Source organism: Vipera berus, assembly GCF_964194415.1.
Source record: "Vipera berus genome assembly, chromosome: 6".
Taxonomy (NCBI): Eukaryota; Metazoa; Chordata; class Lepidosauria; order Squamata; family Viperidae; genus Vipera; species Vipera berus.
The window spans coordinates 67,808,850-67,826,519 of NC_138208.1; the positions used below are offsets into that span (position 1 = coordinate 67,808,850).

Consider the following 17,670-nt stretch of genomic DNA (forward strand, 5'->3'; position numbering starts at 1 on the left):
CCTTTTTTTTTTAAGAAAAAAGCACTGCATATACATATACACATACGTACATGTATACAGATATACGTATACAGATATATCTTCTTCTTCTTCTTCTTCTTGTATCATATCCATAATCAGACATTGGCGATCATGTTGGCGATCCTGTTTTTATCAGCAGCCACACAAAAAAGTGCTGCTGAGTTTTGTCTAAACCAGTCCCTTAGATTTTGAAGCCATGATGTTCTTCTTCTGCCTGGACCTCATTTGCCTTCAATCTTTCCCTGGATGATTAAATAGAGTATGCCATATTTTTTTGGGTGTCACATCATCACATGTCCGAAATATTCTAACTTTTATTTTTTAATTGTTTTGATGATTTCTCTTGGCTTTCCCAGGCAGCTTATCACCTCCTCATTTCTGATCTTGTCAACCCAAGCTTATACGTAACAGCTGCCTGTAAATCCACATTTCAAATGCTTCTAGTCTCTTCAGGTGGCCTTCTGCCAGAGACCAACTCTGTACTCCATAGAGCAGGATAGAAAAAATATAACATCTGACAAGCCTGATTTTCAATCTTAGGATTAGATTGAAGACATATACATATACGTATACATATACATATACGTATACTGTTGTGATTCAACGTCAGCCTGTAATATCGGCAGCTGAGTCTGATGATTCTGAAGAGGAGGAGGAGGGGTTTGGAGAGCCTTTGGTATCAGAGGGAGGCTCTGATGCACTGCAGGACTCTCAGCCTGGCCCCTCCCATCATGTTCCTCCTCAGACTCAGCTGTGTGAGCACGAGGTATTGGATGTAGATGATTCACAGCTGGATCTATTCAGGAACACTAGGAGCCAGAGGCAATCCAGCAGAGCAGAACAGAGGAAGGCAATGAGGCAACTCGGGAGAAGGCAATGAGAAGCCACACCTTGGGACTACTGATAAAAGGGAAGGTGTGGGAGGTGCTGGTTGCTGAAGGCAACCATTTGAAGATCTTCTGCTAGAGTCCTGGTCTGTTATTCCTGTTTAACTCTTGTTTGAACTTTTGGTTTAACTCTTGTTTGAACTTTTGGTTTAACTCTTGTTTGAACTTTTGATTTATTTGTAAATAAATTTGGTTGGGTTTTTTCCCAGCCTGTTGACTATAAAAAGGGGTTGTCCCTGACATTCAAACAGGGATGGTCATAGGCTGGAACAGAACATATACATATACATATACATATACATATACATATACATATACATATACATATACATATACATATACATATACATATACATATACATATACATATACATATACATATACATATACATATACATATACATATACATATACATATACATATGTGTTTCCCCAAAATAAGACCTGGGCTTTTTTTTCCCTCCAAAAGAGGCAGCAGGTCTTATTTTCAGCGGGGGTGTCTTTTCCACTCACCTTGCAGCGGCAGCACAGTCAGCCCCACCTAGCTGGCCCACTTCTTCTGCGGCCAAAGGAGCAGCTTCATTCTGCAGCTAACAATAGAGTTCCGGACTACATTTCACAGTCGAGGCCTTTCCAGAAAGCCTCTGCAGCCGAGAACCAAGCTAGGGATTGAATCCATAGCTTGATTCTTGGCTGCAAAGGCGTTCTGGAAAGGCTTATGGCTGTGAAATGCAGGCCAGGGGAAGCCACAGAAGAAATGGGCCAGTGAGGCGAGGCAAGCGTCAATCCATGGGAGGCCTGGTAAGTGGGTACAGGGTGCCTGGGACAGCTCCAGCCCCCCCCATCCCTGCCCTAGCTTGATTTTTAGGCATGCGCCATACCCCAAAACTAAGGCTTATTTTCAGGGTAGGTCTTACTTTCAGGGAAACATGGTACTTGATTTATTATCAGCCCAAATCAATCTACTGCAGAATAAAGGCCTTTCCATCTGCTTTCCAGCTTCTTCACAATACTTTTAAATTAAATTATATCAACTTCCCGGTATTTTGAGGGGCATTTACTAGGTTTCTTAAGGTCAGTTCATATCTAATCAAGGATTACTGTTTTCTAGCACTGATATGTTCATCAGGAGATATGGCCAGCCCATTTCCATTTCCATGAGGCAACCTATTTAACTATGTTATGTACTCCAGTCTTTTGGCAGATCTATACACTTTTTTGTTACCTTATGCTATGTTAAGTATTTGCCATTTCATGCTTTTAACTATACAACTTTTAACTTCTGCATTGTCCACGTTTCACAACTATATGTCATCACATCAATTGATTGATTGATTAAGCAATTCCATCTTTTAGAGTTGATGTATTGTTTTTGAGCATGAAATTGTCCAAGTGCTCTTCAATCTAGTTCAACATTTCTTCTATAATATCACCTTCTATGGTAATTGTTTTTGATTGAAGGGCAGAGAGAGAGAGAGACGATTTGTTAGTGCAATGTGTATTTATTTTATCTAATGCCAACCAGCAGGCAGGAACTTTAAATCTACCTGGCAACAGATCAGGAGTTCAGAGCAATTTAGAAATCAGATAAGTTCCTGTGTTTGGCTGTCATAGGCAAGGTTTCCTGCTGTGCAAACCTTGGAATTCTAAAAGCCAAAAACCACTAGCTTACTGTGTTTTATTGCTGCTCTGATGTATTCTGTTTCATTTTATATTAAAAGGAAGCCAGTAATTAGGATGCTCCCTTTTAATTGGGTGCCACATCTTAAGAGGTCAATTCAATCCTTGGCAAGTCCATTTATTATCTTCACCTATGCAAAAGTCTCTACAGTAATCCCATGTAAAGTAACTTAAGATAACTGCCTTTTTCCTGGATCTAATCTTGCAGTTTATCTATACTCAATCCAGAAATATGCACTGAAAATATCTTATTGGTCTTTGACTTCAATTTTATATAAACTAATGTCTCCATTGTATCACCACATGGGAGGCAAACGCCTATCAAGTACGTGAAGCCATCCAAATCCACACAATTCTCTCCAATTCAGGGACACCTGTAGAAGTTTTCCTTCACTAGTTTAGTTGTGTAATCAAAATTGTCAGAAGTAAATATTCAGTATCTTCAGATGGTTATGTTTATATATTTCACTTCTTAATGGTAAGATTTTTCAGTGTACCCATGCTCACCCAGGCTTATTTTCTGAAAGGATTCATTGAGGCTTTCAACATTTCTGTGGTATATAGTTTATTTTCAGAGAGAGGGAGACTGAAATAAGATGAAGGTTCACAGCATTAGCACTTTTCCCCATCAGGTTTTTAGGAGAATCATATTACTATTGGATTTCTTGCAGGAAGCATTTTCAGTTCTCTGCCTTATTTTCTCTCCCTGCCAAACAAAGCTTGTACCCTCTATAGCAGGGGTGTCAAACTCAATTTCATTGAGGGCCGAATCAGCATTGCGGTTGCCCTCAGGGGGGCGGGTGGGTATGGCCAGGGTGGGCGTGGCCTACCGGGTGGGCATGGCTAGAGTGCGTATGGCCTACTGGGTGGGCGTGGCCAGCTCTACATCGTTCGCATCAAGGGTGCCTATGGGGGCCTGGGAAGGAGTGGGACAGATCTGAGGGTCTCTGGCAGGAGGAGGGTCTCTGGGCCAGGGCCAAGGCAATGGGGGCCGTTCCCTCACTGTTTCCAGGATGGCTTTGCGGGCCACATGAAACCACTTCGCGGGCCGCATCTGGCCCCTGGGCCTTGTGTTTGACACGTCTGCTCTATAGAGTCCGTGTTCTCTGAGCCTGGTTGTTTGCTTGCAGACATTTCATTACCAAACTAAGTAACATTTTCAGTACTAGAAAGGAGTGGAAATGTCCTGTCAGTGTTACTAGGGCTGTTGTTTTCTCCTTAGTAGTTCCTTGATTAGGCTATTGTTTATTTGCTTGATTGTTTGTCTGATTTGGTCTTTTGGTTTTTCTTAAAATGTTTTGGAGGGCTTGAGTTGGTTTGTGTACTATGGTGATGCTGTGTGATTGAAATAGTCTTTAGGTTGTTTGAGATGTTTTGGTGTATGGCAGTATTAGTCTTTTCATAGCTTGTGCTGGTTGTGCTGTAGTGGATTGAATGGTCAGGTATTTTTTTATATTTTGATAAAGTTGCATGAGTATTCATTTTGTTGGAAGATAGGCATATTCTTTTTCTGGTCTGGATACCAGAAAATGGAAACAGATTACCCACACAATGAAAACTCCTCTAATGCCTACTAGCAGAGAACAGCCAAACTGATAGTTCAATTTATAGAACTATGGACAAGAATTACTGAGCTGGCAAATATTTTTTTCAAAGAAAAATATTTTAAGAAGAGATACAAAGCATGGGATTAAATATTTTTCATAATGTAACTTGCAAAGTTACTTTCTAATTCCTCGATACATATTTTCCCATTACCAACCCTCCAACTCATAACTTATATGGTATCATGTAAATGGCACATTTTTATTTCAAACCAGCCCCACAGTTTTCAGCCCGCCACCTTTGCAACCTAAATTCTATTAATGAATTGAACTACAGGTTAATAACAAAAGCTACATTAATAACAAAAGCGACATGTTCTTAAGAATGAATCTGTTGAATTTTAAGTCATTCCACTCCATATTTATGTAATACTAGCCAGGATGTACCCTGGCATTAAAATCTCCCAGGTATCCTGCTTCAAGTTCCAATTATACACTCATTTGTTAACAGTTTAGTTAAGGCCAAAATATACCAGCAGACAAGGAATGGAAGTCAAAACAGAGTCTCTGAAAGAAACTTGCCTGAATGGGTTTTATTTAACAGAAGTTCCAAGATATAGGTCAAGGTGGTCATACAGACACAAACATGCAAGACTCAAAGATCAGATGGTTGTTTCCAGTGCTTTTTTGTAAAAGAAAAAGGTGCCGGAACTCACACATGTCATACAATCTGCCTTGCCTACCCTACAAGGTTCCATCCAAAAAAGGTGCCGGAACTCCGTTCTGAACGTTCTATGACAAAAAAAAGCCCTGGTTGTTTCCAACAAGGAATCATGGGTCATGGCTGCATCTTAAATCAGGCTGTAGCCAGCTGTCTCTAATCAAGAGATTTTTTCCTATGCTTGGCAAGGAACCTGACAGAATGTCACTATTCTGATCATCCCTCTACTCACTGGTTGTAGAGGCTGGGAGGCCTTCATCATCCAACTGTTCCTGCTGCTCAGGGATAGGTAGCATGAGGGGATTTTTGGCTTTGTGTCTCCTGAGGCCGACATTCCACAGATCCTGCTGAAGTAGCTTCTTCACTTCTAGAGTCATTGTCTGATTCCTGGATCATGACATCTGCTTGAATCCCATTATTAACCCTATTTTATTGCTGCTATAATAAAAAAATTACTCTTAACATTTCACATAGAAAATAATATAATACTGTATAAACAAAACCTCATAAAAATTTTAAAAAACAAAACTGCAAGAAAGTAAAAAGAAAATAAAAGATGCAATAACTCAAATCAGGAAGGCACTTTGCAGTAGCTCCTTTTTAGGAGCTTGCGGAAACCAGCAATTTTGTTCTCTAGATCTACTACTGACAGAAAATGAGGGGACAGCACATGTCTCCAGATGTCACTATATCTATATGAAACTTAAAACACGTTGTGAAAATACATGCCAGTTATATGATAACTTGGCTCCTAACTGTACCACATTCCTTCAAATAGAGTCTTCACCTCTCTTTGACCAGATCGTGGAACAGCATCGTGCCAATTTTAGAGTGAAGGGAAAGTACATTTCCTATTTATGGTTAATGTGTATTTTTGTAACTTTAACTTTGTTTTTAGGCTTCTAAAATTAGATCAAATAAAGAGATTCCTTCAGATCCCTATTAGCCACATGTTTCCTTTTTTTTAAAGTACATATTTAAGGCAATTCATGATCAACATTTAGTTATTTGTAGTTACTATTTGCATTATTTAGGGTGGAGTTATTTCCATGCTTTGGGGATTTGGGTTTTTTGTTTTTTTTACACGTAACCAAAAATAAGGAGGACCATTAATGTCTTGTTTAAACACCAAGTCTTTTAGCGGAAAAAGCTTTTTCATCATGCTTTTTCCAAGGCTAGAAATAAATGATTCTGAAGTATGAAAAACTGTTTTCAAAAGGAAAAGTGTAAAAGTCTTTAGCTGACAACAGACAAATATTTTCTTTAAAGGAGGGCAAATAAGTTCAGATGTAACACAGGTTAAGCGTCCCATTCACACACATTCTGATTCATTTTAGCAGCTACACTTACAGCTGTAAATTACAAACTTCTCAAATAATGAGCTCAATTATTAAATCTTTTTCTGAATATAAGGACATTGTGTCACAATGTCAGTATCTGGAAATTATTAGTAATATGGGTTATTCAGAATAAACCTCTTGTAGATGAAAATAATTGAAGCATTGTGATTGAGCTTTAAAATTCTTTGTGTAAGAAGATTTATAGTTGGTTTCTTGGCAAGACTTCTTTGCAAAATAATTAAGTCTTTGGTTTCTAAATGGAAGGTTTTGGGAAGCTGAAATGAGAAATTAGTAGAACATATATCAGCCTGAGCTAATGGTTGTGTTCATATCTGTGGATATGAAATATATATTCTTGAAAGGAACTTCATAGTATTACAAATCAAAATATGCTCCAGATTCTAAATTACTGTATAATATATGTAAATAATATTTGTGATGAGAGAGACAAGAAGACATATAAAAACCATCCCATAACCCTATTCAGCTGGACTGTTCCCTCTGCATTTCCCAATGGGAACCCTACCAGAAGTAGTCTTGTGGGAAGGCACTAGTATTTATTCTGTTTTTATTTACAACATGTAATTCATTTTGGAAAGACTAATAATCTCAAATGATTGTTATAAATAATTGTAATAAATATGGATTAATAAAAGAATAAAATTTTTGCATTTCATACCTTCCTTGGGAGTTAAGCTGAAATTTCAAACCATGTAATCAGAACCTAGAAAAGGAGGATCTACAATTAAGGGTAGATCAGATCATCAGATATCTGGATGGAGTCACTGAAGCAGTAGGCATGAGCTTAAATGGACTTCAGAAGATGGCAGAGGACAGGAAGGCCTGGAGGAACGTTATCCATGGGGCTGCGATGGGTCGGACACAACTTCACAACTAACAACAACAACAGACCCTGAGCCTAGAGTGTCATTATCTCATATTTGTGTATCTCAGTGGAGCAGTACATGTTTTTAATTCACCTGCAGCAGATACTGGTTGAAAATCATAGGCAGATCATAGACAAGATGGTGTCAGTTCAGTAAAATCTGAATCTAAAGTGATCCTTTATATTCCAAGCTAAATATTGCTAAATATCATATTTAAATCTCAAAACATTTAAAAGTCACATACTATACATTCTCTGGAAATAGGAGTACAGGAAAACAATGGCTGATTCTGACTTCTTATGTATTATTGAATCTTCACAACAATGTCCAGCATATTGCAACTCCTTCTCTCTCTCTCTCTCTCTCTCTCTCTCTCTCTCTCTCTCTCTCTCTCTCTCTCTCTCTCTCTCTCTCTCTCTCTCTCTCTCTCTTATTAAAACTAATTAGATTACTAGTATCTATACCCTAAGTTCTACAGATTTCCCTTTTCGCAATTAAATAAATAATAATTCCATACATCTTTACTAATATATGACAATCTCAGTCTGATCACTGGCCAAAAGCTACCTCCTTTTTGTCAAACCACACCTTGCCTTTTATGGATAGAACCAAAGTCTTTGTTTAGTTTACTGAAGATTTGCTACCTCTTATCTACAAAACTCATAACAAATTATTAGAACCTTATCTTAATATAGAGCTGTTTATATTCAGAGAAAGGAAAAAGATCTATCAAATTTGTAATCAATTTCATAATTTCAGCTGTAGGGGCTCCAACCCAAAATACAGTTTGCAGCACAAAGTTAGAAATGTGCTACATTTACATAAATGTGTTTATTGAACACCAAATTGTTGTTGGTTTTTGTTTGTTTTTTTGCCCAAGATGGCGACAGTTGTTTTCTGAGCTCCGTGCTCTCCGCGATGGGCCCCAATTAGGGAAGCTAATAAGCTCATTTCGCCGGGACCTGAAAACTTGGCTCTTCGATCTGTTTGGTCCAGACTGTGGGGTTGTTAATTTAACTGGGTTTTAGATTTACTCTTGGGGCTTGAATTTAATTTAATTGTTTTATTTGTTTTTAATTTTTGTATTCATGGTTTTAATTGCCCTGTAAACCGCCCTGAGTCCTACGGGAATAGGGCGGTATACAAATCCAATAAAATAAATAAATAAATAAATAAATTAGATGAACTCAAATTGAATAGGCAACCTAAGACTTATGAGATCAAAATAAAAAGAAACCTGCAGTGTGTGTTTCATGGAACAAACCCACTCTTTAAATTTCCATTTCCTCCTATTTGAAAGGAGCCAAAGTATACATCTGTAGTCCAGATACTTTCACTTTTCATTTATAACCTAATTAAGGCCTTCCCCCCCCACAAAAAAAAGTTAATGGAATTGAAGGGGAAAACATTGACAATGACCTAGGAAATAAAGTCATGAGCAACATATGAACTTAATTTCCAGAACCACAGATAGGGCTGATCTTTCATTTTCTTTTGCCTTGATTTTTTTTAAAATATATATATTTTTAATACTCAGTTTTATAGTGACTTTTGGTCTCTGCTGAATTTTCCTTTTCCTTTTCCAACTCTGAAATATGGGCACTTCTATCCAGGCTTCTCACTTCAGCGCTAAGATATCCCATCGTTGATGCAATGTTCATCAACAATTGCCTGCACATTGCACAAATGCCTGCAGTTGGCATATTGATAGGTCAGCCAGTGGACCCTATGGGTCATGCTGTTGATTACCCCTCCAAAATTATTTTTCTATTTTAAAAAAAAAATTCAAAAAGCAGCCAGTCTGTGAATTGTGAAAGGCTTTGCATGAGGCAGCTCACATCAGCTGGAATTTAGAAACCAACTGCCAATAACATTCCTTGTTCTCTACACTATCAAAGTAGAGTCAGCAGTGCAGAGCACACTTATGTGTGTGGCATAAGGTGAATTGTGTGCAACAGCCAAACTTAAGGCAGCTTTGGCTTCTCTAGCCAACAGACCTACCTACCTGTCTGAATTCAGCCTTGCCTTGCCTGTTAATTAAAAGGCACAGAATCTATGAATTGAGTGGGGACTTAAATGGGTATGTAAAATGACAAAATGGGTATGTATAATGATAAAATGCTGAGGGGCCCTGGGCAAATCCAAAGTTGTGGTGCAAAGTACTCCATTGCCTTTCCTGAAGTCCTCTAACTTACTGAAGATGTGAGATGTAAAAAGTACAGTATGTATATTTTCCTCAAATCCACAACACTTCTCTGCAATTACTTCTTTGTATGTGGTTGTATAAAGAAAAAACATACTGTACATAAACTGATTTTATGCAATCGTAACTGACCCTTCACCAGACAAAGATAAGATACAATTGTGCTTCATCTACTTGGACCTCAGCAGACCATCACAGAACCCTTTTATTTGGATGCTTAAATCTGCCAAAAAAAACAACAACCCAGATACAGGAAGTTGCAAAAGGCATAGTGAGACCATCCATTTCCTTTGTTCATTTGTTTGTTTGAACATTAATTGCTTTTGGGGTCATTTGGCTCATAAATATAGGAAAGAGTTCAAAGAAATATTCAAATAGATACAACATAATATTTTAACATTTTCTGGACATGAAATGTGTAATCCTTTTAATCCCAGCATCACTATTAGATAGCATCACTAACAATATTTAACATTGTTACTTTTATTTGGGGAAAAATGCCACCATTAATAAAGATGGAGGAAGAGAAATGTGGTTATTTTATTTACACATTTAAGTTTAATGATAGAAGAGCATCAAGTTGTACAATATTGAAAGTTGATAGCAATGCAGCCAATAGTATAATTATTGCAAATGTCACACACCATGTTAAAATTATAAGCAATTTGTCACTGGGGTTTTTTTGGGGTGTGTGGGAGGAGGGTGTTAGCAGCATCTAAAGTATATATTTCTACAATTCCATTTTACAGTAGTAAAAGTTAAAAATGGTAGCAGAGCTCTCACAGGCAGCGTTGCCTTCTTTTCCATATAGACATTCTATAGTTCCAGCAGCTGTACAAACAGGCAGAAGCAACATGGGTCCACTCCATGCCAAAAAAATGTTTGTTCATTTCTCTTTGTCATGCAGCTCTCAAAGAGCACCCTATCCTGTAAAGGCAGGGACAAGTAAACAGTGCTTGGTAAAGAAGCAGCCCGGATAAGATCCAATAAGCCTTTCTGTCCTAAACTTAGAGCTACCAGATTTGGCACTGCAAATGTCAATTGCTAATTTCCTTTACTCCCTCCCGCCCCATTCCAACACTTACTCTTTGATGCCATCTAGCAGTTGTCCTGATTTTTGTAGCCTAGATCTCCTATTTACCTAAATCCGCAAACTGCTACTTCATACATACACTGGTGTCTTTTCAACCACATACAAAACCGAACAAAGTCAGAGCCTCCTTCTGCAGTTTGGTACTTTCCAGATGATATGAATTAATACAGTTATTATCTCCCGCTTGAGGATGATATGGGTTGTAGTCTATGACATGTTAAAAGCACCAAGCAAAATTGAGATAACTTCATTTTTTAAATTTCTATTTCTTTAAGAATCTTGGAAAAGGCTACAATTCATGATATACATAAATTAATACCGTAAGATTCAATATTTTTAAAAGCCTTAACCAAAAGGGATCATAATATAAAGTACAGATTTTCAGAAAGAATAGTAGAGTGTGGTCAGGCCATGTAATAACTTTACTGCAAGAGTGAAAAGGAAGATACTCAACTTATACCCAAAAAAACCCCAAGCAATATTGTGCAATATTAGGGGAAGGGCACTTGAAAACCTGGACAAAGAAAGGGAGAGGGGGAGAGACAGAACAGAGAAAGTCCTCTCTCACATTCTTACATAGTGCACATGCCCCAGGCACAATGCAGCATTTAGGAGAGCTTTTTTTTCCTCCTCCAGATACATATAGTGGAACAGATGCTTCTCGGACATCAGGATCCTAAACCATTTAAGACCTTAAAAGTTATTATGAAAACTCTGAAACCTGATCTGTAGCATATAGTGACATTCCTTTAGGATGTTTGAAGCAGCTGCATTCTGTACCAGTTGCAGCTTCCAGCCAACTGCAAGGCTTTTGAGAGCCAGCCAGAAAAGGTTGCATCTGACAGCTGGGCACAGCTGGCCAAATGTACTTTGGGCCACCAAGATCTCTTGGACCTCACATGACAGAGGCAAAGATATACATCTTTGAGACATTTATTGCAATATCTATAGAATCCTATAACAATATCTGTTCTAAATTCCATAGCTTATATTGTATTTTTGGTACTGATGGGATCAGAACTCAAAGCCCCAAACTGAACTGGATTCAAGTGAGAATTAACCCACCCAGTTTCCAGGTTGGAGGCTGGAATTAGTATCCCCTACTCTCCTGTGCTCTATTAATTCCTGCACTCCAGGGATATTTCCATGGAGGTCTTTATGCCAATTCAAAAGCAGCTCTAGATTTCTTGTGATCCCATGTTAGCTGAGTTTAGTCCAAGCCAATCTATTTCAGGTCTATCTATGTTTTAATGTGATGATGATGTAAATCATAACCTTTTTCAACAGTAAAGTTTTGGAGAGGCTATGGGTATTTTCTACTGAAAGGATTTCTTTCCTCCTCCTTTCTGAGTTTCAGCCCTCTTAGCAAGTCCATGAAGGGGGAATGCTATTTTTAAATACAAGGGTAAAATTGACAAGAGACCCTTTTGTTTCTCAGTCTTTTTTCCCCTTCCCCCTTGCATATGCTGGAAGGGATGGAGGTGGGAGAATAAGATTTTGGTTATCCCAGTGTAGTCAGGATGATGGCAGCATAGAAGTGCTGTTCCTGTTTCTGCTGCATAAAAATTCTGCAACTGTTTTAGAATGTACTAAGGACATTCCATGCTACCCTTCCATTTTAAAGTGATCTCTGATAGACGCGGTGTGGCTCAGTGGGTTAGGACACTGAGCTTGTCGATCAGAAGGTCGGCAGTTTGGCGGGTCGAATCCCGAGTGCCGCGTAACAGAGTGAGCGCCTGTTACTCGTCCCAGCTTCTGCCAACCTAGCAGATGAGCAGATGAGCACCGGCCCCTAGAGTTGGAAACAACTAGCACGCATGTGCGGGGGAACCTTTACCTTTTTACTGATAGAGAAGGAATGGTGGGTTGATAGGCAGCTTCACACCATTATAAGGATCGGATTGATTTATACATTTTGCAAACAGGAAAATGCACAGAATACATATTTTAAAACATGAAAGAGCAAACAATAATGTATTTCATTTCCTTTTCCTGTGGAATGATGACAAGGATTGAGAGAGGGGCATTTCTTCAAGACCTGCAGTAGCTTTGATATGGAAAAATAGCAAGCATGTATTGTGATAACTGATTTGTCATTTATCTTCCTATTCTGCCTCCGCCCATTCTATGTGTGGTTTTAGTTGGTCGAAACAAAGATGATCAGCAGGTTTATTTCAAATTGCTTTGGAAGGATTGAGGAATGGACAAGTCTAAGATTTGGTTTCTCTCAGAGGAATAAGTATTGTGCACGGAAACGTCTTACAACTCCCATCTCCCAGGTTTTTTTTAATGCATTCCCTCCCCAGGGCATTTCACCCAGCAAAATGACAGTATTTGGGTAATTTCTAGTAATCCCTCACTGACTGCACTATGTTTCGTTTTTCTGTTTTGGATCTTTATCAATCATAGGTGAAAATTGAGAACCAGCATGATTTCCAAGACATTGTAAGTGTGGTAGCCATGGCCAAAACATATGTCACAACAGAGACTTTTGTTGACTCCAAATACGACATCCGAATCCAGAAAATTGGCAACAATTACAAAGCTTACATGTGAGTTTTTTACAGATATTGTGACTATGTTGAAGAAACTATGTTGAAGAGATTTTGTTTTAAAGTGAAAACAAAGCAATATTAGAGTTCTAAACATATATTACATTCCATATATTGCATCCTTCTCTTATTTTAAAGACTAGCCAAGAAGAACAATGTATGTTAAATGAAAAGAGAAATAATAACTTTTATATAACACATTCCCTTCTGGTGAGGCTTTAGGCAGCTGCCAAACATATTGTCTTAACAGGATTCTGAATCACAAGTTAAAGAAATTCATAAAGTTGCTTTGCTGTTCAGCAGCACATAGAATAAAAAAGAAATGATGGAAGGTCTAGTAAAGGAAGGATTAGGCAACCAATAATAGATTGGGTGCTCTCCAGATGTGAGAGATGCAACTCCAGAGTTGCAGCCTCAATATACCTGGATGGCAACAGAAGGTTGTTAAAGGTTAGAGAAAATGGCAACTGAAAACTATTGGGCTCAATGCTGGGCTAGAAAGTGTTAAATAGCAGCAGCCTGTTACTAAGCATGTGGATAACAAGCCCTTTTGTAATGGGTAGTGACTAACAGTTAAGACTAGGAATTCAAAAATAACAGGGAAAATAAAATTCAACCATCTGAACCCACAACCCCAGGGATTTTACCACAACTAATCCATGTTATAATTGTATCATTCTTAGAACATACTCCCAAATGCTATTGTTTGTTCAATTGTTCTCAATATAATATTTTCCAAAATGTATTATGTTACAAAGAACATTTATCAAGCATAATGTAAGATACTTTGTCATTGGTAGCACATCAGAAAATATTTGTATGTTCATTTGACGAAAGAAAGAAAGAAAGAAAGAAAGAAAGAAAGAAAGGAAGAAAGGAAGAAAGGAAGAAAGAAAGAAAGAAAGAAAGAAAGAAAGAAAGAAAGAAAGAAAGAAAGAAAGAAAGAAAGAAAGAAAGAAAGAATCTATTTTTATATGATTTACCAATATCAGCATAAATGGCTAAGTGACAGAAATGAATGTATTTCTTTGAAAAAATGCATGTTTTCTTTTATTAATATTTTTAAAAAGACTAAATAGAGGAAAAAAATTGAAGCAAACATTGTATCAGGTGAACAGAGAGATTGCAAAATTGTGCAGTTGGTGCTCAGTATATTGTTAATGAAGGATTAACCATACAAAGCAAAATGTACTGGGTTGCTTTTAACACCAAGGAAAAAGATTATAAATGTCTTTTTAAATATCTGAGTTGAATTCCAATATATCCACTATTTATTATTTAAAGATAAATCACCTAAGAGAAAAAGGAAAAAAATCTACTAAAAGCATTATTGAGTAAATATTTAGTTTCCAACTTCCCATTTGTATCCTGACTGATATTCAATATTTATACAATCAAAATTTTCATGTACTTCTAAACTCAGTTCTTTAATTATTTCTTTTTCCCTTAAAATGTACTCCAATGTTTACATTTGTCTTGCCATGTAATATATAATATGCATGGAAACTATTTTACTTGAATTTAGTCAAACTTCAGTTGTGAATATATGCTGTTAATTTTACCAATGTTGACTATACCCCAAACTTAACTTCTCATTCTGATATCATCAGTAAGATATCCGTTTGCCAATTTTGTGTTAAACCTCTCCTTGCAGCCATCAACATGTCTCTTAGTAAATTGTGATTTTTGTGTGTGATATGAAATGTATATAGACAATACGTAATGATCTAAATTCCTGTTTAAGTGATGCCATCTTTTCTGAGGGCAGAAGAGATGCTAAATACAAAAGTTAAGACTGCGCAAGTAGGAGACATCAGCCAAATTTGAAATGTAGATTCAGCTCTTGATCTAAAATGATTTTATAAAACTCCAGAAAGATTAGCACTTCCTTAGCTTGTCGATATACAATATACAATGTCAGTATACAACTTCCTGGACTGAATAGTCATGTATTTAAAGAAACTTCTCTATATATCTTGCTTAGCCTTTGCTGCAGGAATCAAGCCACATTGTGTTGGTCTTAACCAAACATCATTCAAAATGTAATTAATGTATCTTATAGCTAGTTCTTTTCTAGCGTGTAGAAAAAATATTTGTAGCACTGTAACAAGTCAAATAGAGGGACGCGGTGGCTCAGTGGGTTAGGACGCTGAGCTTGTCGATCAGAAGGTCAGCAGTTTGGCGAGTCGAATCCTGAGTGCCGTGTAACAGAGTGAGTGCCTGTTACTCATCCCAGCTTCTGCCAACCTAGCAGTTCAAAAGCACGTAAAAATGCAAGTAGAAAAATAGGGACCACTACAGTGGGAAGGTAACAACATTCCATGCGCCTTTGGCGTCTAGTCATGCTGGCCACATGACCACGGAGATAACCTTGGACAAGCACTGGCTCTTCAGCTTTGAAATGGAGATGAGCATTGGCCCCTAGAGTTGGAAACGACTAGCACACGTGTGCGGGGGAACCTTTACCTTTACCTTGTAACAAGTCAAATGCTCAAAGCTTGTATCGTGACTGATACTGAAATTAAAATTCTGAATATTAGTTTCAAAATCTTCTACTTTTCAGCAGTCAGCTATGTTCTCATACCCTTCTGATGATGCACATCAAGAGCATGTGAAACCTGACATTTATAATATCTGATCATGAAGCTGGGCAACTTTATGGATGCTACACTCTAACTGTAATTTCAGAAGACCAAGTCTGCCAGCAGCACTACCAGCAGGCACAGGCATTAATAACCAGTAACAAGAAAAAAGACTCGACTCCTTTAATACCACTTGAGGAATCAGTGGGAGAAAGCCAGTGGGTGGTTTTTAGTGCCATTCAATCTCCGTCAGCAGAGATAGCTGTATTTCTATCACAATAGGAAGCAGACCTCAATGAAAGCCACTGGTTTAGCTTTTTATCCTACCATCTCCCTTTTTTAAAGACCAATTCTAAAGCTCACTGATGTCTGTGGGAAGCTTTTGCTTGGCTTTTCTGGCATGGAGTTTCACGAGCAGTTTAAATTCTACACTACAGTAGGCAAGGTTAATTATTCCACAGCCTTTTCACAGATGTTTCTACTGTACAATGCCTGGCATACCCTGCAAAAGAGTTCATAAGGCTGATATAAGAAAACCCAACAAGGATTTGGATAAAGATGTAACTACGTGGGAGGTTGCCAGCATTTAGAGGGCCATTTTCAGCTTATGGACGGTGTTACACATTGACCGAGTCATCAGCAACAGTTAAAAGCTTCGAAGACAGCAGGGCTCTGAAAGGATTTTGTGCCAACTCAGTCTGTCCTGCTTCCCTCATTTCTTCCCTCCTTTGTTCAGTTTGGATAGGAATTACAATGTTTGGGAGCATTGATTGTTCTCATATGGCTTGTTTGTTTTTCCCAGGAGGACATCAATCTCTGGAAACTGGAAAGCAAACACAGGTTCTGCCATGTTGGAACAGATCGCCATGACTGAGAGGTATTAAATAGAAAGAGCTACTATTACTAACATACAATCTTTGGGGTAAATCTGATAGGCTTAAAACTGTATTAAGTATTTATCTCAAACAACCAGCAGTAGTGCAGAAACTCAATTTGCATTCTTGAAAATTAAAACATGCCACCTGCTGCTTTCTGCTTCTCCTCCTTCTCATTTAACTCAACTCTAGTGTTGCTTTCTTTCTGTGGAGCGAGAGAGCACAGTGGGGTGATATATCCTATTCATCCTAGATTGTCATGCCAAGAAGGCAGAGTGAGAAGCAGGCTGAAAGAAGAATATGCCTAAGGTTTTTCATTTCCAGTCAAGGCAGGTTTCCTATACCAACATTTTCTGCACAGAACTATTCAGCCTACAATCAGATTGTTATGAGTTTACTACTTGCAGTTGTGCATTTTATTACACATCGTGGCAAAGTTACAGAGCATCTGTTTGCACACAGAAGGTCCTAGGCTAAATTTGACTATCTTGAAATAGGTTTAGAAGACTTCTCTGTGTATACTTGCCTAACAGCATATCTAATATTGAACTCAATATGCCAACATAAGGAAATGCCTCCTGTACACATTCAAAGGCAGCTCTTAAAATGTGATATATAGTTATAATTAACTTGAAGAGTGTAATAGTTTTTGTAATATACTGTGTTCATATTATACTTTTACATACTCCTTTATTAAATATGTGAATCTCACAGGGCTGACTTAAATCCTGGTAACCCATATATTATAATAATGTATAAATGCAAAACAAAGGCACAAGTGATTGATCAGCCTTCTATTGACCCCTTATGATGCAATGTTAGTAATAGCTCTGTAGCTGAATTTGTAAGCAAATCCTACAAAGAATCCTGGCATAAATCAATTTGAATGTTTTGCTTCCTACAGATCCTAGGCAGGACTAATGCTAGCCAGAATGAATTCGGTTAGGATGGTCTTGTTCCCCACCTCCTCCAAATTTTGTGGTGGAATAGATTATGGAACAATTTGGACATCTCTTTTGCTTTTTAAAACTATTCCAACAGACTCCTATTCAGCACTTCTTGGATGGCCACATGACCATGCGAGTTTCTTTTAGGTTGCACTAAAGTATTCAGGATGGGCTTATTATGCCTAATTGCTACTGCATTTGAATCTTGTTTGAGACTATTGAATTATTTCCTACCTACACTTACCCTAGAAAGTTTTATACTTTCTTTCCAGCATCTTCTTGTTCATTCTTTCATGAGCAGCCAATTTGTTCCCTTGCTTCAGCCCTAGATTTCCATG

The 17,670-nt window shown here is 37.8% G+C and overlaps 1 protein-coding gene across 2 annotated transcripts in view; it reads left to right on the forward strand.

Annotated features, from left to right (window-relative positions):
* SYN3 (synapsin III) overlaps window positions 1–17,670 on the forward strand; it is a gene marked incomplete at its 5' end in the record, with an annotated part of 202,481 nt that overhangs the window by 165,938 nt on the left and 18,873 nt on the right. For both annotated transcript variants that reach the window (XM_081331718.1, XM_081331717.1), the window contains 2 exons: window positions 12,786–12,928; window positions 16,313–16,387. In XM_081331718.1, coding sequence (XP_081187844.1) covers window positions 12,786–12,928; window positions 16,313–16,387 — 218 coding nt within the window. The remainder of the gene's footprint in view (window positions 1–12,785; window positions 12,929–16,312; window positions 16,388–17,670) is intronic.